At 50.7% G+C, this 20,660-nt stretch overlaps 5 protein-coding genes across 5 annotated transcripts; 3 read left to right on the top strand and 2 right to left on the bottom strand.

Annotated features, from left to right (window-relative positions):
- Positions 1-3,908: 3,908 nt before the first annotated feature.
- N7532_004836 (uncharacterized protein) lies at positions 3,909-4,370 on the top strand (the record flags this gene model as incomplete). The annotated part of the gene is made up of 1 exon (XM_056617330.1): positions 3,909-4,370. One exon carries the CDS (start codon positions 3,909-3,911, stop codon positions 4,368-4,370), a length of 462 nt encoding a protein of 153 aa, XP_056473489.1.
- Positions 4,371-7,929: 3,559 nt separating this feature from the next.
- On the bottom strand, positions 7,930-9,462 carry N7532_004835 (uncharacterized protein; the record flags this gene model as incomplete). The annotated part of the gene is made up of 1 exon (XM_056617329.1): positions 7,930-9,462. One exon carries the CDS (start codon positions 9,460-9,462, stop codon positions 7,930-7,932), a length of 1,533 nt encoding a protein of 510 aa, XP_056473488.1.
- Positions 9,463-11,720: 2,258 nt separating this feature from the next.
- N7532_004834 (chromate transporter-domain-containing protein) lies at positions 11,721-13,483 on the top strand (the record flags this gene model as incomplete). Its single annotated transcript, XM_056617328.1, has 5 exons — positions 11,721-11,972; positions 12,039-12,160; positions 12,217-12,664; positions 12,691-12,802; positions 12,855-13,483. The coding sequence occupies 5 exons, from the start codon at positions 11,721-11,723 to the stop codon at positions 13,481-13,483; spliced, it is 1,563 nt and encodes a 520-aa protein (XP_056473487.1).
- A 325-nt stretch (positions 13,484-13,808) lies between these two features.
- On the bottom strand, positions 13,809-15,623 carry N7532_004833 (GMC family oxidoreductase; the record flags this gene model as incomplete). Its single annotated transcript, XM_056617327.1, has 1 exon — positions 13,809-15,623. One exon carries the CDS (start codon positions 15,621-15,623, stop codon positions 13,809-13,811), a length of 1,815 nt encoding a protein of 604 aa, XP_056473486.1.
- Positions 15,624-16,947: 1,324 nt separating this feature from the next.
- On the top strand, positions 16,948-18,275 carry N7532_004832 (uncharacterized protein; the record flags this gene model as incomplete). Its single annotated transcript, XM_056617326.1, is given in 4 exon segments — positions 16,948-17,324; positions 17,400-17,649; positions 17,660-17,881; positions 17,955-18,275. The coding sequence occupies 4 exon segments, from the start codon at positions 16,948-16,950 to the stop codon at positions 18,273-18,275; spliced, it is 1,170 nt and encodes a 389-aa protein (XP_056473485.1).
- Between the last annotated feature and the right edge of the window lie 2,385 nt (positions 18,276-20,660).

Genomic DNA, 20,660 nt, shown 5'->3' with positions numbered 1-20,660 from the left:
AAAGTACAACTACCAACGAGCAAAATGCGAGGATCCAAAGGTCATACGAGAGTGGTTCGACTTGGTTCAACGCACGATTAATGAGAACGGCATCCAACCTGACGATATATATAACTTTGATGAGACTGGCTTCGCAATGGGTCTTATTGCTACTGCAAAAGTCGTCACCCGTGCTGAATACTACGGTCGGAGATCTCTTAAACAACCTGGAAATCGTGAATGGGTCACATCTATCGAGTGTATTGGTGCGTCGGGCTTCAAATTACCACCTTGTCTTATCTTCAAATCCAAGACACATCACCAGGCTTGGTACGAAGATAAAGGGGTAGGACCGGACTGGAGGATCGAAATCAGTGATAATGGATGGACAACTGATGCTATTGGCCTTCGCTGGCTGAAAGATCTCTTTATTCCGAGTACGGCGAGCCGTACAAAGGGTAAATATCGTCTTCTAGTCCTTGATGGTCATGGTAGCCATTTGACACCTCAATTCGACCGACTTTGCGCTGAACATGATATTATACCAATTTGCATGCCAGCGCATTCATCTCATTTGCTACAACCACTAGATGTCGGGTGTTTTGCGAACCTAAAGCGCGCATATGGTGGCTTGGTTGAGCGAAAAGCTCGATGCAATATCAACCATATTGACAAGCTTGATTTCCTTGCCGCCTACCCGCACGCTCGCGAGATCTCATATCACTCGGATATAATTCAGAGCGCATTCGAATCTGCTGGTTTAATACCCTTTGATCCCGATCGGGTTATATCGAAGCTTAATATTCAGCTTCGAACACCAACCCCCCAGGAAGCCGACCAGGAAGCCGATCAAGTGAGTGGAGCCATACAACACCACTCAACACAAAACAATTATATCGGCAAGAATCTTCAGTCAAAGCTCTACTCAAATATCGATCCGTGAGCCCTCCAACGCCTACAAAGCATGTGGTAGAGCAGACTCTTAAAGGCTTCCATGTCACGCTTCAAAGGCTAGCGATGTTGGAGAAAGAAATCCGGGATTTGCGCGCTGCCAATGAGGTTCGGAAACAAAAACGCAAGAGGTCTAATAAACGCATCGACCGTACTGAAGGCATGTCAATTCAGGAGGGAAGAGACGTAATATTCAGTTCGAACCAAGCCGTTGAATCTCTGGATCCTGTTCATCCAGAACTAGCTCCGGTCGCAAATGAGACTAATACACCACGACAACGGGCGCCACCAAGATGCAGTGGTTGTGGAGGGATAGGGCATAAGATAAATAGATGTCCGAAGCAGTGATATCAATAATTTAATGGCGTTGTGGTTATTTTATATGCAAATCAAAATTATAGGTTGAGATGGGTGGGCGGTTCGCTTGTGTGGGCGGTTCGCTTGTGGGTTACGTTATGCCTTTCGGCTTGTGCAATGCCCCTGCCTCGTTCCAAACGATGATGAATGAGGCTATGTGGGGACTTCTTGGACACTGTGTGGTTGTGTACCTGGACGATATCCTGGTCTTCTCAGAGACCCTCGAGGAGCATTATCAACACCTTCAAGATATCCTGCAGCGCCTACAGGATAACCAGTTGTACGCTCGCCTCGCTAAGTGCGAATTCGCTTCAGAGCGTCTCGAATTTTGTGGCCACATCATTGGCGCTGGTACAATCGCTCCTGTACCGGCCAAGCTTGAGGTTATTCGCAATTGGCCTCAACCAAAGAATGTCCACGAAGTCCGCCAGTTTCTAGGCATCGCAACCTATTATCGACGCTTCGTACGAGGGTTTGCGGCTATCGCAGCGCCGCTACATGACCTCCTGAAGGAAGCACATGTCGAACTCCGCAAGCAGAAGTTTCGTCCTATCCGCTGGACTGACGAATGCGCGAGTGCCTTTGCACGCTGTAAAGCAGCCGTACTATCTGCTCCAGTCCTCTGGCAACCTGATCGAGCCAAGCCCTTCACCATCGAAACAGACGCTTCTGAGTGGGCAATTGGGTATGTTTTGTGCCAGCTTGGGCATGACGAAAGGCTGCACCCCGTTGCTTTCGATGGCCGCAAGCTACAGGGCGCAGAGCTTAACTATCCCACTCATGAAAAGGAGCTATTGGCCATTAAGGAAGCCTTAAGGACCTGGGATATCTATATCGAGAATGGCACCACCACAACTATCCTCACGGATCATGAAGGTTTGAGTTACCTCCAGACCACAAAAGCGTACAGCAAGCGCCTTGCTCGCTGGGTACAGGAGTTCCAGTCATATAACCTCGAGATCCGCTACCGGAAGGGCTCCGAAGCTATAGTACCTGATGCTATTAGCCGTCGCCCGGATTTTGTTCAGGATACTCCAGGAAACGTTGCGATAAACATGTCTATGCGGTCTGCCGACCTCAATGCCTTGCCCGAAACCGTACAGGGCTTCTCTGAAGCGGACTGGATGTCCGCAACTATGGCTTTCTTGATGAATGGCACGGTCCCTGATGACCATAAGCTCTTCCACGCCGTGAAGAAATATTCCGACCACCTGCGTCTGAATATAACTCCTTTACCAATGCGTGCCCACCCTAACCAGGAGAAGCAACTGGTCTTCTGCTATCCTGACAGCGTTAGGGCACCTTATATTGAACCGAATTTCCGTGACGACCTCCTACGAAAGCTTCACGAAGAACACGGCCACCTTGGCTACCCCGGCCTTATGGGTCCCCTACGCCCACGAGGCTGGTGGCCCTCTATGAAGGAGGATATCATGGCCACTTCAAAAGCCTGCAGAAATTGTCAGGTCTCGCAAGGATCCAAAGAAAGCTTGAATCGAGAGGCTGCCTCGTACCTTAATAAGGAAGGCTTAAGGGCCTTCGAACGATGGGGCCTCGACCTAATTGGCATCTTGCCAACTACCCCTAACGGTAACCGTTGGATAATCACTGCTGTTGAATATGCTACAGGATGGCCACTGGCTCGAGCGATTCCTGAAGCATCTGACCTGGCTATTGCGCAATTCATCCATGAGGAGATCGTCATGAACTTCGGTGCCCCTGCGGAGTTGATCACGGATAACGGCCCAAATATCCTGTCAACTGCAGTACACCTATACGTCTCAAACCTGCCCATTCGGCACAGAACAACTTCCGTATACCATCCGCAAACCAATGGCAAGGTGGAGAACCTCAATGGCCTCTTTGGCCGTATGCTAACCAGGTTCCTGATGGGAAAACCAACGCGTCTGTGGGATGAGTTCCTAGCTCAAGCCCTATTCGCCGCGCGCATCCGCAATCATGCTACATCTGGCATGAGCCCGTTCTTGCTGCTATATGGCGAGCACCCAAGGCTACTGTCCGATGAGCCTGCCCCTCTCGCCACCGATCAAGAGAACCTCGACGCGGCGGATAAAATTGAGCTTGTACGCCACTTAAGGTCTCGCGCCAACGAGCTCTTGCTCAACCGTGCCATACGCTCAAGGATCATCCACGACGCCCTTGTGAAAGAGTCGACCTTCACTGTTGGAACCTGGGTTCTCGTCAGAAACGAGAGCCATGAGAAGTTCGAAAACCGTTGGTTTGGCCCTTACAAGGTATTAAAGGCCCATCCACTCGGCACCTATGCCCTCGAGGAACCTTCGGGCCGGGTCTTAAGGAACCTGATTCACGGTAATCGACTGCTGAAGGCTTATGTTGATGACCCACAGCAGTTGTGGACGACGTCCGCCATGAACCGCAAACTCCGCCGTGAGGGCCTTTCCTTACAGCATCCGGACGAGGTTCGTGACATCATCGACGCCCTTGAACCTCCGCCTGCTACCTATTCGGAGCTATCCACGATCTCTCGCAAGGAGTGGCTCCAACTCCAGCGTTCAGGTGTACGCTGGCGCGTAGCGGGGGAGGGGGATGCTGAAGGACGTGCCCAGGAGGACCGAATCCTCCAGCAAGCGGTCTCACGCATGACGCAAAAGACTCGCAGGGCTAATACTCGGTTGCCAAGAAAACCGCTTACTAACAGTACCAATACACCAATACCGACGGTAGCGACCGAAGAGGCTCAACAGGAGCCTCTGGAAACGGACCAGCACCTGGTACGCGAGGTGCCTGAGGAGGTTCACGAAGAACCTCGGCCCACAGCAGGAGACGGCCGTAAGGAACCTCCAGCAGATGCTTTGGTTGAGGCACATGAGGACGCTCAATTGCCACCCGCCCATGACGATGGTGCAAATGAAGCTGTGAGCTCTCCTTACTCCTTCCGTGGGAAGCGTAAGTACTGGGGACCTGACGGAGAGTCCCTGCTGCCAACAGAGAGGCACAAATCTATCTCCAAAAAGAAGAAGGATCATATAGGAAAGGATCCTCAACGAAGCCGTAAGGCTCGAAGGACTTCGCAAGGAAGCTACAAGGCTCGACAAAAGTAATTGATTCGATTCTGAAAAGCTACTACAGATCCTCTCACTTCCTTGCCATCATCTGGTCAAAAGCACTGAAGTCAACCTCACTAGCAGGGTTATGAACTGCTTTCTGAGCCCGGATACGCTCCAATGCCCAGCGAATTGCCTCTGCATCCCACTTCATACGATCCCATGCAACTTGCATCTCCTTAGCAAGCCTTTCTAAAACCTGCTCGTCGTCATGCAGCATAGGATTCGCCGACAACCCCACGGCCAAAATAGAGTTGTAATACGGGCTGTCAGGAGGACGTGAGAACCCGGGTTGCGGAGTCTTGTTGACCGAAGTTGCTGCTGAAGCAAGAGGAACTGGGGGTGGCGTGGCTGTCTGAGAAGGCACTATAGGCCCTGGAGGCTTAGTACCCTGAGGAAGCCGAGGCTTAAGGTACCCTGGGAGGCCAATAGAAGTTGTGGGGCGAATTACAGGCCAGTCGAGCTCGACTGGGCTCGACTGGGTTGGGAGGTGGTAAAGTGGTGAAGGAAGGAAGTGCAACTGGAGCAGGAAGAAGCTATTTATACCTGCTCCTAACGGAGATATCCGGCCAACTCGATACCGCGAGGTCGTGGTCAGCACCAGGAGGGAAGGAACAGAACAAAGACGACGGCATCCATCCCCCCTGTCCACCTAACTACCAGGTTCTCTTTGATACTGAACCTCCTCGTTCTCTTTGAGGCTGGCTTGGAGAAACCTTCTCGCTTTCATGAGCGAGGCGCAGGGCCTCAAGATTGCCTAAAAGAGGCCCCGGAGAAGATGCAAAAGTTCTTTGATATGCTACATACTTTTACGCATGCTAACCTTGATGCTTTGTTCTGCAATACTGTCGACGTTACCCTGATACTTTTCCGGTCGCAAGTTCCACCAAATTGCTTTGTTCGCTATGACGCACTACCCTCATATCGAGGAAGAAAAAGCTGGTTTTGCTCCTTTGTTTCATGAAAAAGCTCTTTGACTTCCTTACGGTTTGTGCTCTGTGGCTTGAGGACCTCTGTACTACTACCAAAAACCTCCTATATGACCATGAGGGCATGGTCAGGGCTAGTGGGGGAGGATGCTACTCCGGTACTCGCCTCAGGGCTTGGCGCTTATGTAACCATGTTATTTATCTAGCTGCGTTTCACCTTATTACCAATACAACAACCTTGCTGAAGCCACACATCCGGTATACCATCTGGTAGATCCTGAAGGGTCCAATCCATTATACCATCGAAGGTACCAACCAACATATCCACTTAGAGAAGGACTGGATATATAAGGACACTCCTTTAAGCACATTTATTTAGTTCTTCGCGATTAATTACACACTGTTACTTAGATCTACTGTTGGTTCATACTTCACTGTTCGATTAAAGCCAAACCCTATAAGTTAGGGAGCTCTTCGGACTGACCTACTTGGCGCAGTCTACTAGCGCACCTATGCAAGCATCCTAAAGACTCGAGTCCGTGTAAAGTTCAGCGACAGCAACGGTACGGTTGCGGACAGGCTTGGAGTCCACGCATATTGTAGAGAAAACAGCCAGGTTGGTTGGCTCCAGGTGACTAGGTGGTAGGCAAGAGGGACTTAGGTGGAATACGTGTATTCTCGTAAAAGCAAGATTTCCTCAAGCGTTAAGGTCTCTAGGAGAGGGATCCTATACCCGTAGGTTGACCGGTCGTTCTGACTCGGTTATGCACACGATTCTGCCAGGCATCTAGGCAGTAATGATCTCAGTAACATTTTTCTTGACAGAAGATAACGGCTGAAGGTATTTCTGTCGCCGTTTTCATTGAATATTGGGTTCATAGATGATCTTTGGGTACTAATTCGAAAGCAGTTCTGGTATTTGTCGGGGCGCGGGTGGCGCTTGCGGGTGGGTGGCGTTGCCGTTGGCCGCTGCCGAGGCTTATGATCTTGCCGGGGGCGCTGGTGGGTGGGTTTCGACTTGGGTTCGCAGAGTTCTGACTTCCTCGTGAAGCTTCTCGTTTTGGTCGCGGAGGACAATTTGGTCTTGCTTGACATCTTCGATTTCGGCCTTGGTGGATTCGATGAGTGCCGTTTGGTGGGTGATGTTTGTCTTCAGACTGTCGATGAGCCTCCACACATCTCTAGTGGTGACGCGGCCATGCCCTCCGAAGACGAGAAGCCATCCACGCTGCGGGTCCTTTTACGGGATACCAGCAGCGGCTCGGTTAGAACCCGAGGCTGAAAGTCTTCGACCGATACACTGATGCTGGTCTCCTGGGTATTTGTAGGATGGGGCTCGGGAGTCTTGCGTTAGGTCTGGACCATCATCTAGGGCTACCTCACATACCTTTCTGACCTCGGCTTTCAATACCTCATCACTCAGACGTGATTGTCGCCAGGTATTATATTCTCTCACAGCAACATCAAGAAGGCTTGAAATATGAAGGACAGGGATATCAATTGAAGAACCTCTGGCGTTCTTTGGAAATGGAGGTGTTGATGAACCGGCTGCCTGTGGGATTTGCGCTGGAAGGACATTTGTGATAGTAATCGGAGGGCAGCTTGTCTCGGCCGCAGAGCGATTATGAGTCCTCGGCTTATCAACCGATTGGGTCTCTGCTCTATGGATTTGTTCACACATCATGCCAGGAACATCATCATGTGACTATAAAAGTTCACCAGTCTGCACATATTTGACCAGACTTTCCAATTAGTCCCGGGAGAGCTTGTAGAATTTCTTTCCGTATGGATCCTGCCAACAGTGCGGTCCCAGTTCACAGAATCCAGGACAGCGCATCAAAGCATGGACCGTTTTCCTGGCCGGGGGCTCTCCAGAACCTTTTTTCTTAGCACAGACCTGTTGATCCAGCTCCTTCAGCATGAGCTGAGTAGTGTTGAGGTTCCAGGATAAGGCACTGAATTGATGCCTCATCCCAACCTCTGTCGGCATGCCTGTCCAGGGAAACCGGAGGCACTGAGCTTGATATGCGCTTCAATCGCTCTTGCCGCCATTGTATTCTACATTCAGGGGGTCTTCATGGAAGAACACCAATCGAGACCGATTATGAGGGATTTACTACTGTCAGGGGCTTGCCGCCCGTTCAGGGATAAATACCCCCAGAATCGCATGTAGACAGTTCGATACAATACAGTCAAGCTCAAGTTCTGCAAATTACATTAAGGTCGATTTGTCTAGCAGGCCCTTATTCAATATTCAGTGCTTCGTCGTAGCCCATCTCAACAAGTAGTAACAGATGAAGTTCCTCTATATCGCTCGTCCTGCGACTGGCACGTGAACCATGGATGTTCTCTATATAATTGGAAAAGATGCTTAGTTTAAGCTTCTTGCCAGCAAGTGTGGAGAGGGTGTTGATAGGAATGCAACTGCTTAATACTGTATCGCAACTGCTTCAAGGGCTCGTACAGCCAAAGGAATCACACGACAGATATATTCGGTCTATCCCCTTGCAACTTGTGAAGAGCAAGACTAATACAAAAACATAAAAAAATAAATTAAAAAAACAGCAATCTTCCTTCTCGACTGCGTCTCCGGCAACATCTACCGACATAGACTCATGTCATATAATTCATGCCATCTCAACCTGCTCGTCCTCCGCGCCTTTCTTCTGAATAACCGTCTCATCACTAGGGATCACATAAGTTGCCCACTCACGTACAGGAACCCGGTCCTGGAAGAGTCTCTCGATGTCCGCATTGCTGCGACCCGCCGTCTCGCCAACACAGAACCACGAGTACGCCAGCAAGAAGAGGGTTGTCCCTCCATATACAAACCCGATCTTCGGTCCCAGGTTACCCGTGTAGTACATGTAGGGACTGGTGAAGACCATGAGCCAGACGGTGAAGAAGAAGGTGCCAATAGCGCACGCGGTGATCTTGTTCCTGTTGCGGCCGACGGACATTTCCGACGCGATCATGTAAGACAGTGTACCGATGGAGAAGTTGTAGAAGACAATGTTGCAGTACGCGAGGACAACGATGCCGATCCCCACGCCGCGGCTGAAGGACCCGTCTGGTAACCGGGTGGTGCCGAGGCCGCCGACGGCGATGAGAGAGACAAAGATACCGCACGAGCAGACGAGGAGGTTTGTGCGCCGCTTGATCTTGTTGCCGAAAATCACTGCGACGCCCACCGTGACGATTTGCAGGACGTAAATGCCAATGTTAATGGTGAAGGGAGAGGCAACGCCGATGGACTGCGCAAAGACCACGCCGTACGTGTACCAGAACTGGATGCCGTTGATCTGCTGGACGAACATGACGCCGCAGGCGTAGAAGAGTTTCCGGCGCTCGACGGGGTCTGTGATGAGGGAGATCCAACTGGCATTCTTGGCCATTTCGCGCTCCGTTTGGACTTGGTCGTCGATGGCTTGGATGTCCGTTGTGGGGTCGTAGTCCGGATAGCTGCGGTTGATCTTGCGGAGAGCCTTGATGGCTTTCTCACGCTTGTCTTTGTACATGTACCACACTGGAGTTTCGGGGGTGAATGGCAGGCACAAGAGCATGATCCCGGGAAGAACAACCAGGAGGGCCATGGGGATGCGATAGGATTGAGCGCTGGCGATGTCTTTGGTGCCTTCGTTTACACAGGCTCCGACCAATTGAGAGACGGACTGCATGAATTGGAAGCACATGAGAGCCGGACCTCTGATGGCAGAGGGTGCCACCTCTCCAATGTACATAAGACAAGTAGCAGTGAATTGCCCGATGCCTAGACCAACCAGGACGCGGCCGACATAGAAAACTGGAGCAGAGCTAAAGGAGCACACTTGCACGATGGCACCGACAACGATACACAGAGATGCCGTCAGAAAGACGGAACGTCGGCCGAAAAGGTCGTTGATAGGAGCGGCAAGAAAAGCGCCGACGAACTCTCCCACGTAGATGATACTGGCCGACACCGACAGGAAGGTTGTTGCAAGCTCGTAGGAGCCTTCTGCGGTTTTCACGCCATAGTCCTTGGCAAACCATACCATACCCTGAATCCCGGTGTAGTAGATCGTATCATAGCCGTAGCAAAGGGCACCGATGGCGGCCACCAAACAGTAGGCGATGGCGCGTCGATGCGACTTCCAGTCGATGTTGAGTTGAAGGGCTACCATGGTGGAAGCCAAATGAAAGTGTAGTGGGGGGATCAAGAGCAAGGGTTGAAGATTGAAGGGGGCGGCTTTTTATACATTGTTTTTGTGGAGGAAAAGTTTAACATGGCTTCAATAAAGCGGTTCGCCAGAAATGCCCCAGTTCTTCCCCAGTTGTGCGGCCTGCATCTCCATTTGATCGTCTTGGCATACGAGGAAGTTATCCGGGATGTGGTCTCTCTTATTCCCGCACCGGACCTGGTTACTACGTCTGCACCTAAAGAAGTGTTGAAGACGGGGCGGCTTCCAATCTGCGAATATTCGAAATTCTCCTCAAATTCAAGGAGACCGAGGGTGTCAAGACGACATATCAACGAACGTGGAGAGGACGGCATGCAAGTAACCGGCCAAGAACGATCCCGGAACGGGATCCCGCCTACGTTTCGCCTCCCCCAGTCGGGCCACCCTCCTCCGTAAACCTACCCCGCGCCGGAGAAAATAGGCCACTAGGGAGAAAATCGGCGAAACTTTGCACTCACCGAACGACCGAATGAGCGGAAATCTCATCGGCTCTGACAACTCGGGACCGGACCAATGCGCCCCGTCGGGCGCATTCCAAAGAAATCTTCCCCACATCAACCACAATCTCTGGTTTTCATCAGTGCAGCCTTGATGAATCAGCATACTGTGGTAAAAATCCACCAAGGGTCCCTGTGGAGCTTATTATACAAGCAAAACCTCACAATAATTGGATACTATACCGGAAACGTGGTTCCATAGGCCGCGTGGTCTGGTAGAAGGCTTGCCGTCCCGGAAATAGGTAATATTGGCGTTGATCTGCACCACCCGCACGAGAATGATGGGTGAGATGTAGAAGAGGACGCCCGACGAGACAGAAGTGGCTTATTCTTTATCCACGCAACCACATTGTGCAGATTCCACGACGCCACCAATCCAATGACCGTAAAGGAGAGGTACCATTCGTAAGCGGGAAAATCAGCTTATGAAGGAGGGCGTGTTTCTTCATGTTAGTCAGTGTCACCGCGGCCATGATGACCAGCGAGCCGACCGGCTTCCAACACGATCCCGCGGGGATTGGTCGCACGCGACGAATGTGATTTGCTGGTCATCCTGGCAAGAAAGAGGCAGTCATGGCCATCCGGCCTCTGTTTATGAGTGGTCCACAAGGATGAAAGGGGTTAAGAATAGGTAGCAGCCATCGCAAGCCCAAAGCAACCAAACCGCTCTGATCGAAAGGTGAATCCTCACAGGACCAATGTGAATAATGGGCCGGGCGCCATTCATCTTTCAACTAACATTTCCAAAGAAGTGGGACTGTCCGAAGTGGTTGGCGTGTGGCGAATCCTGCGACCGATCGACGTGGGCATTGGTGGCCAAGCAGTTGTGCTGGCGTATCTCGGCATATCCAATCAACGCTGCAACCGCCCCCGCCCCATCCCCACCCACCCACCCCACACGCGGCAGATAATGGACTCCCCAAGGGACCCACGTACTGTGGATATCAAGCCTCCCCCGCGTCATAAACAAAGTCACAGATATTTCGCGGCAACAAAGATGGAAGGGTGGCGATGACTACCGAGCCCTTCATAGCTTGGCCGACCGGCATTTCTCCCGAAGCTCAATTCAAATCTTCACCCCCTGCCCTATCAATTGGGAAGGGGTGGGATTACTTCGTGTTGTAAACCAGATGAAGATTGATTATTCTATTGCTCTAGAAGGAAAACTTGAGACTATACATACTGCGAGAAGACAGATTGATTTCCAATCAACTTGGTTACTCGTATAGGCACTTTGGGAATTATTTTAGATGGTGCGGCATGGTTCCTGACCTGCACCAGCCTCATATGACTACAATGTCGGAAGTTCACTATCAAAGAAATGCTTTTGGCACTTTTGGTATACATGTAAACGCAACACGGCCCACTGGGTTCCAAAAGAGCCCGGATCTCGACGATTGACATGTAGTGGCAGTATCGTTCTACTCAGGAACCAAGCAGATAAACCAGCTTGAACCCTTCGCTCCGTACAATGCGGAAACGTAATCTTAGTAACACGTCCACCAATCAACAGTCAAGAACGCGTCATGTGATCCCAAGAAAAAGGGGGACGAATGAACAGTCGCCAATGACAGTCACCCTAAACGCGACGCGCCCGCGTTTAAACCACAGCTCACCGCAGTGAAATAAATAGGAGGAGGTCGCTCGACGTTATCCATCTGCAACTATCACCTGCGCGCTTCGACAGACAGGGAGGCCTGGAAAATGGTGCCTCCGACTCCTCTCTCACAGTACATCTGGTCTTTCCAGTCATTGAATCGCAAATGGTCCAGTCACGCCCAACCACGACAAGATGACGACCAAAGCCCCCTCGCGAGTCGCTTGATCGATGTCCTTCGTAGTACATGGGACCTAGGGTTTACCGCGTTCGGAGGTCCACCTGTTCATTTCCAGATACTCTATGCCAGGTTCGTGGAGGGGCAAGGGGGAAATGAAAAGTGGGTAGACGAGCAGACTGTATTCTAGCACCAGCCAGACATGGCGTTTCCCGTGGGAGACCTGCTTTCTAACGTATTAGCATAGTATCAAGAACTCTTCGCCATCTGTCAGGGCCTACCTGGCCCCGGCAGCACGAAGATGTTATTCTGTCTCGCCTTGCTCCATGCGGGCTTCATTCCCGCTCTCATGGTGTTTGTCATCTGGAGGTGAGACTGCTCTGCAAGGCCGACTATGTGTTCCTACCTTATTGATCGTGTCCCAGTCTCCCCGGTGCGATCGGAATGTATGCTCTCTCAATCGGTATCCAAAACCTCAGCCAGACACTTCCTACCCCGGTCTACGCTCTTCTGACAGGACTTAATGCTGCTACCGTCGGGATTGTTGCGGTTTCTGCAGTTCAGTTAGCGGAGAAGGCTATTCGCGACAAGATCTCTCGCATCTTGATTATTTTTGGTGCATGCGCGGGTCTTTGCTACAACGCTTTGTGGTATTTCCCCTTATTGATGCTGGGCGGCGGTCTGGTCATCGTCATCTGGGATGGATGGCTCTATACGCAGGCACAGAAGGTCAAAGCAGCCTGGAGAAATAGACATAACCAACCTGCATGTTCAGAAGAGGTGAACACAACCTCTGTGGAGATGGGTCCTACTTCGCCTGGAGGAGCGGGGGGAGCGACCCAATACGATCAAGGAAAAAGGGCAGTAGCACTGGTAACTCTCCGAACAGCTTGTCTGAGAGTTCCGGTGGACCATCGAATTCACTACACACAACTGGGACTGACGCGAGCCAATCGGTGAACTATGTGATTCGTATTCGCACTGGGCTTGCCATCGTAGTGGTCTTTTTTGGTACTCTGCCCGCGTCCTGAGCCGTCAGTAATACACAGCTAATATTGTACAGCCTCCTTTATCGCTATCCTCGTCGCAAGAGGGCAACTGACCACACCTCCACTTGCACTCGATCTATTTACAAGCATGTACCTCGCCGGAACGGTGATCTTCGGCGGAGGCCCGGTCGTGATTCCTCTTCTACGCTCCTACGTCGTCGCTCCAGGCTGGGTCTCCGGCCGAGACTTTCTAATTGGTCTAGCTATCATCCAAGCATTCCCGGGTCCGAACTTCAACTTCGCCGTATTTCTGGGCGCACTTGCCCTGCAACATTCGCGATTCCCCACGGTCTTTGGAGCGATACTCGGTTGGTTGGGTATCTTTGTGCCGGGCCTTGTGTTGGCTGTTGCGTTCCAGAGTTTCTGGAGTGTGCTGCGGAGAAAGCAGTATATCATTCATTTTTTGAGGGGAGTTAATGCGACAGCGGTTGGATTGGTGTTTACGGCTGTCTATCGGCTATGGGAAATTGGCTACCTGACCCCAAAGAACAGTGCGGGACAAAGTCTGGCCATTGAGCCGTGGTGGGTGGTCGTCACCACTATATCGTATTCGGGGAACGCGTGGTTCAAATTGCCTCCAGCTCTGTCTATCATCATTGGTGCTATCCTGGGTTTGTGTTGGTACGGAGCTGTAGGACGGTAAAATTTCTAGAGGGCAAAAGTCGGGATCAGAGTGGCGGTCTAACGGGGCCTGTCAAGCGCAGATGATATACCATCAGCTAGCAGCAGAGTCTACCTATATAGTTTAAGTTTCTATCTAGTACAAACACAAATACACGTAAAACTACATAATTTAAAAAATTAAGGAAATAGCAAACAACGAGGGCAAAGAAAGGATGATTTCCAATCAGAGTCAGGACATTAGTGAGTGCTCTCTCAAATCTAAAAGGAGGAAGGGATTTCCAACTATTGGGATGATCGGCCAATATCTCTCTTGCCAAAATGATCGTCCACGTAAAATAGTCCATCTAAGTCTGCTTGGCGTAGTCCTCAAGGACAGACTCGGCGATCCGCAAGGCCATACCGTAGAAAACGGTCATGACGTGCGAGGAGACCTGAGTAGGAGGAATAGAGCCGTCAATGACACGGAGACCCTGGGTACCGTAGACCTTGGCAGTAGCGTCGACAACACCACCAAGCTCACGGGCCATCATGGAGCAGGTACTGACAGCGTGCCAGTTAGGACGGAAGTTCATCATCACGTAGTCCCCCCACTCCTCAACAGTGGCATCCTGGTGCAGGTTGTCACCGGGAATGGTCTCGCCAGCGTAGTATTTCTTCATCTCACCAGCGCTGGAGAGCTGACGACCCAGCTTGGTGGCAGCGGCCTGGCCGAGAAGATCAAGCTCGTTCATGAAGAACTTGGGGTCATTGGCATATTGCCAGAGGTAAGGGTCACTGCTAAGAATGTGGACGGAACCACGAGTGAAGGGGATAAGGTTCCAGATATCGAAGTTGATCTTGCCCTCAGTGTCAAAGAAGAGCTCGGCGAAGGCAACATCCTCATCAAGGAGCCAGTTGCGGTAGTTCTCGTACTGGATCTTGAGGGCAGTCACGTTGTGGAAACCACCACGGGCAACGGTCTCCTCGGCCCACTGGTCAAGCTTGATGTTCAGCAGCTCAATACCTTGGGCAGCGTGGTCGCCGAGCACCTCAGTAAAGTTGGCGAAGTAAGCGGCTTGACCTTGTCCAGGTGCGTTGTTGGCGCGGGAGCGAACAGTGGTAGTGGTCTGGTCTTGCATGTTGAGACCAACAGGGAGTTCGAGGATCTGCTTGACACCGGCCTTGTCAAGGACGGACTTGGTACCGATACCGGAGTACTCGAGGATCAAAGGGGAAATGGCAGATCCGGCGGCCAACAGAACTTCCTGCTTGGCGTAGACATTGAAGTTAACAGCTTTGTTGGTACCGAAGTTCACACCAATGGCCCTAGGGCCTGATGTGGTCTTGTCGAAGAGAACCTTTCCAACCATATGCCCCGTCAATATCTGCAGGTTAGGACGCTCGTAGTTGGGAAGAAGCCACTCGCGAGCAGCATCAGCCCGGATCTGGTTCTCGTGGAGGTTGTTCGGGATCATCGAGACACCACGAGGGTGACCACAGTGGAAGTCCCTCTGGACGGGGACACCGAAGGCGGAGACGGTATTCATGAGGGCTCGCATCAGTGGGGACCAAGGCTTGCCATTGTCGCGAGGGCCGGCATGAACGGTTCCGTTTGTTCCATGGCAGGTAGGGTCGTAGAAGTGACCGGCTTCAACCTGGGCGGCAGTCGGGGGACGCGAACGCTCAGCTTTCATCATGTACTCGAACAGGTTGTCCCAGTTCCAGCCCTCCATGCCGAAGACCTTCTCCCATGAGTCGATCTGGACCTTGTCAGGACGGGTCCAGGAATCGCCGTTGATCAAGGTCGAGCCACCAAGACCGAGACCAGACTTGATTTCTCCAGTTCGGTTGTTGATGAGGGGAACTGTGAGATAATTCTGGTCCACAGTAGTTCCGAAGATATCCCCATACATGTTGGGATCCTCGATGATCGGTCCGTCGTTGGATTCGTAGAATCCTTTCTCGATCACGAGGACTTTGATCTTCGGGTTTTCGGACAGCTTGGCAGCCACGGTCAGGCCAGTCAAACCACCACCAGCAATGACATAGTCGTAAGTCTTTCCCTGGACTTTGTTGGGATCAGAAAGTAGGTGAGACTGGACATCGAGCTGCTCGGCCGGGGTATAGGCCTGGACAGCAGCCACAGACAAGAGAATGGAAGTGATAATAGTAGATTTCATGATGCGGAACAATGGCCCGGAGGACAATGTACACAGAAACGAAAGAAAAGGAGTGAGTCGGTGTGCATTAAGTGACGATCAGAAGCATCAAATAAATATGTTCGAGAGGATTGCTTCCTCTGTTTTCAAACTATACAAATACCGTACTTCGAATGATTGAATAAAACCCACGGGGGGCTCCACGAGCCCACATACGGCACGTTGTATGGTGCAATAGGGGTGAGCTATCAATCTTCAATTCCAAAAGATGAAATCTACCGGCTGATCTGCAGGATAAACTTCTGCACATCTTGGCAAGTTGGTGTCTGGGAGCGGTCAAACTAAATTCATCCTAACTTTCATGTAACCGGTGTCCTATCTGGGAGGAACAACCAAACCCGTGGGTGTACCTGTGCTAAAAGCAGAGATTACTTTCTCTGAGTGGTGGGTCATTCATCAGGCTGGTGTGGATTAGCGTGAAATAGCGTTAAATCGAATCCTTCTGCTCTCCTGTGTATATAGTTAAATTGGGATACGAGTGAAATGGATCTTCTTGACGTGTAATGTTCGCACTAGGTCACGACTCCGTATACATATTCATACTATGTCTAGGTACAAAGTTCCAGGGGTTGAACTCCATTAGTCGTATTGAATATTAATCGAGGTCTGAATTGTAACTGGGGGTGATACTATGTGGACTGTATGATCATTGATTTCAGTATATGAGTGTAAACAGTGGACTTTTAAAAACAGCCAGGGAACTCCAATTCCATTCTGAGGACCTTGTGAATCGAAACAAAGGCAACTTACTTTGGCTAACCTTGGAAGTTAGCTAATTCGTATAATTCATGAAGCATGATTGATAAGGAACTTCCGGAAATGTACGGAAGATGAAAGTCTCGCCCATGATTGCTTCGTAATTCGAAGGTATTCTCCTGTCTGGGCCTCGATCTGGGCCTCGGTCTGGGCCTCTATTTGTTACCAATCGGCGTCGTACTCGGTACGGTCCATTTTCGGCATGCCGAGAAGGAGGAATGTCGTCGGAAACTCAAAACTGCATTGGCGCCAAGAGTGGCGGAGTGGCAACTCATTTACGAGAACCTTGTGCGCCACGTGCGCGATAAGAGACATCGATACCCTATCAAGTTTACACTGCCTCAAACAGCAGGAATACAAAGGGAAATTATACGTCTAAGATGAATGGAGCGGTGGGGACTTCACTCATTTCCATATTGCTAGGGCAAACCGTCACACATACAAAAATTGTCAACTACCTAATTCATCTCTTCGTTCTCAATCCTTGCCATCTAACTACCAGAGCAGACAAGCAGAAGGAACCGCTCCAATGAAGACGTTTTCTATACTTTTTACAGCCTCCCTTTTCGGGAACGCTGCCCTTGCTACAAGGCTTTATGCGGCATCGTACGCTGGTCTTGTCACCTCGTTGGACTTTTCCAATTCCACCGACCTGTCCACCCTCTCCCAGACAACGGAGTGCGGTAGCAGCCCGTCTTGGTTGATGCTGGATAGTCCCAATGGTGTCTTGTACTGCCTCGACGAAGGGATCGATGCTCCCAATGGCACCATAACCAGCCTGAAATCTCATCCAGATGGGACACTCACCAAGCTCGGGCGACTGAAAACCCCCGCCGGCCCTGTCATGTCTGCCATGTACTCGGCACCTGGGATCTCAGGGCGCAAGTTCCTTGCTGTAGCACACTAGTAAGTTTCGATCGAATCTAGAGAATAGTAGCACGAAATATGGTACGGGCTGCTGACTTTGCTCTGGTATTATAGCTCAGGATCCTCTGTCACGACGTATTCCGTGGACCCTGTCCTAGGACTTTTCGAGCATGAACAAACCTTCACATACCAGATGGCCTCTCCTGGTCCGGTCGCCAGTCGCCAAGAAGCCCCCCATCCCCATGGAATAGTTGTCGACCCTACCGGACGGTTTGCCCTTGTACCCGACCTTGGAGCTGATATCGTCCGCGTCTTTCGTGTCAACCCATCGACAGGTCTTCTTGAACCGATTGAGCCACTGGTTGTGAGCCCAGGATCTGGACCCAGACACGGCGTGTTTTGGACCCCCCCGCGGATCCAACAGCACTTCCTCAGATGTCTATTTTTACCTCGTGCAGGAGCTGAGCAACGAGTTGAGTGGTTTCCGGGTCACATATTCAAGCAACGGAATTTCCTTCCGCAAGGTCTACGAAGGAAGCACATATGGCGAGGAATCCTCCCCCGCCGGTTCTAAGGCCGCAGAAATTGCAATCTCGGTAAGTCTCGGGTGTTGCCCCCTAAGGTATCGTCCAAAAGTGATTCTTCATCTAACGTGACCTTGCTCCAAAGCCTGAAAACAACCATATCGTCGTCTCCAACCGTCTTGACAGCACATTTGGCCCAAAGAAAGACTCATTCGCCCTGTTCCTCTGCGCTGATCCTAGTGGAAAGAAGGCTGAGAAGGTTTCCTTCCTCGGGTTGTACCCAGCATATGGCTCCTCCCCTCGCCACTTCAGCATTGCACCTACCCAGGCTATGGTTGCGGTGGCATTAGAAGGCAGCCAAAGTGTTGTCGTGGCTCGGTGGGACAAGCATTCCGGGGCTCCTGGGACCGTTCTCGCAGAAAAGAAGCTGGATGGAGAAATTCCGTCCGTTGTCTGGGACCTCTAAATTGGTGCCTGTCTCGGGACTTTTCACTGGACCACGTTTCCCCATATTTTGCTAGCAGCATATGTATTAGGATCTGTCTCATGAGAGAGAAATAAGTAATGGATGTATTTTCTTTGTTAATCATCGAACAGACGAGCTGAACATGGTCTTTTCCCCGGGCAAGCTGAGACAGTATGTGTCACGGATACACATGAAGCATATACGATCAGCGGAGGATATACGGAGTGACGGACCTAGACTGCGGCAAAACCGCGGTTTTGGGTATCAAAGTCAAAACCACAACCGCAAATTTGCGGTTTTGGATATCATTTTGAAAACCGCAACCACAACCGCAGATTTGCGGTTTAACCACGGTTATCCATGGATAACCACGAGAAAACCGCACTAGCATAACTCTCGCTTTTTTAACCGATTCTAGCCCATCAGGTGCTACTAATGCAGCTTACATACTCCTGTTTGTAATTTAAACTTACACCTGTTCTGGTTAAAACGGCACAACACTGCAGTTTTCTTTCTCACTCTATAAAATAATAAAAATTAAAAATTAAAAATTAAAAATAATTAGGTTCTTCTTACATTAATATTCGCCTTGCAGCTGCAGCTAAAAGCCGCATTCGCCGCGAGGCAAAAATCGAATGGGAAAGGTCATGGTCTATAGAAAGAACAGGTCGACCGACGAAACGCTTAGTCGAACGACCAACAAAGAAGACCCTGGAATACTGGTCCGACCTGCGGAAAGCGACAGCGTCCATTCTGATGCAGCTTCGTACTGGACGAATTGGCCTTGCTGCCTACTTGACTCGCATCAATCGGCGCGAGTCAGCGAGATGTGGTTGCAATCTGGGGAACCAGACCGTCGATCATATCTTGCTTGAATGCCCGCTACTCCAAGATGAGCGCAACTGGATGAGAAACGCTCTGTCCGACCGCGGAGTTGCTCTGCGACTCGACGAGCTCCTGACGCGGCCAGAGGCTCGCATAATTGTGGCCGAATTCATGGTCCGGACAGGTCTCTTAAACCAGTTTCAAGCAGTCGACCCATTGGCTCTCAGCACGGAAAAGGCGACGAAAAAGGATGACCCCTCAGGACAGTGTGACGGAAGGAGAAGGATGGTGCCCGTTAGGAGTGCAGTGCCAGGTCCACTGTACTCCCTTGATGCAAGCGAGCGCAGGAGCGGCAGCCGACGGCCCAGAGGGCTGCGCAGATGAAGGCGGTGGAGGATGAAGTAGATCAGAGAATGAAGTCTGATTGTGGAAAGGAGAGTGGGTAGAGGGGAAGCGACGTTCGTTTTGGATTTGATTGATTGATTGATTGATTGATTTGTCATTCTCGGATCTGTCAGCCCATTGGCCGATTTGCCGGCAGGTCACGTTGGGGTAGCCGGGTCAACTACATCACTATCTACACTGGCTTGCCACCAATCTCAACCCTCCGCAATTTACACCTGCCGGGAAAGAGGTATATGCCTGAGGGTTCTCCCAAAATCATGGCGTATTGTCCAATGCTCCCGTGCGGTCCTTATTTGCGGTTGATCCTCGACGGCCGAGGCCGTTTCGGCAGGTTGGCAGCTGCGAGTCTGAAGGCCCGAAGGCAAGCGAGGGGAGGCGACGTTCGTTTGGATTTCCTTTGTTTATTTTGTCTATTTTGTCATGTTTGCATATGTCGGGATATATTCTCCTGTCAGAACAAACTGGCTGTGACCCACTGCTAGCGACCGATGGATAACATCCCTTGCTTGGTGTACGCATTCTTGCGCTGGGCTGTAGCCCCGGTGTTGTGACCGCCGAAGGCCGGCGTGTGGGATCTAGGGGTGTTTTTCCAACTAGACTGAACATCAACATCTATCAACGAGAATCAATTGACTTTGCTTTGGAGCATACACACTGTCCACTTAACTGTGTACACAGTACCTAGCTGGTGATACCAACAGCATACATTCTCGGGCGACCAATCAGGGGCTTGCGTTGCAACCCATGGAAACAATCGTTCAGTGGGCTGGCGACTACCTTCAAACTGTCGGCAGGCCTGACAGCACTCTTGTATAACAGCATATATTTAGAGCAAGTTATGTACATCGGGCAAATGAATTCATCATCATCATTATAGATTTAATTCGGTCGCAGATGAAGCGGAATGATTTAATAAGGGAATTCGGCCCTAATCAGGGTTATAATAAGGACGTGTGTGTTGTGTAGAAGGTTATTAGTGGGCGTCCATGTATAAAATATATCTTCTAACTACGTAATGCAAGATTGGTTCCCCACTAACAAAAAGCGCCCAAAACTCTAGGAAGGTCATTTTTTCCCTTTGGAAAGTAATAAAGAACGAGGGATCTTTGTTATAATTTCAAAATGATTTCCTAAAATTTCCAACTTCTAGGTGAT

The sequence above is a fragment of the Penicillium argentinense genome (genome assembly GCF_028826775.1).
Source record: "Penicillium argentinense strain IBT 30761 chromosome Unknown utg000005l_segment0_segment0, whole genome shotgun sequence".
NCBI classification, from domain to species: domain Eukaryota; kingdom Fungi; phylum Ascomycota; class Eurotiomycetes; order Eurotiales; family Aspergillaceae; genus Penicillium; species Penicillium argentinense.
Note: the sequence above shows the minus strand (reverse complement) of the source record. Positions and strands in the feature narration are given on the sequence as shown.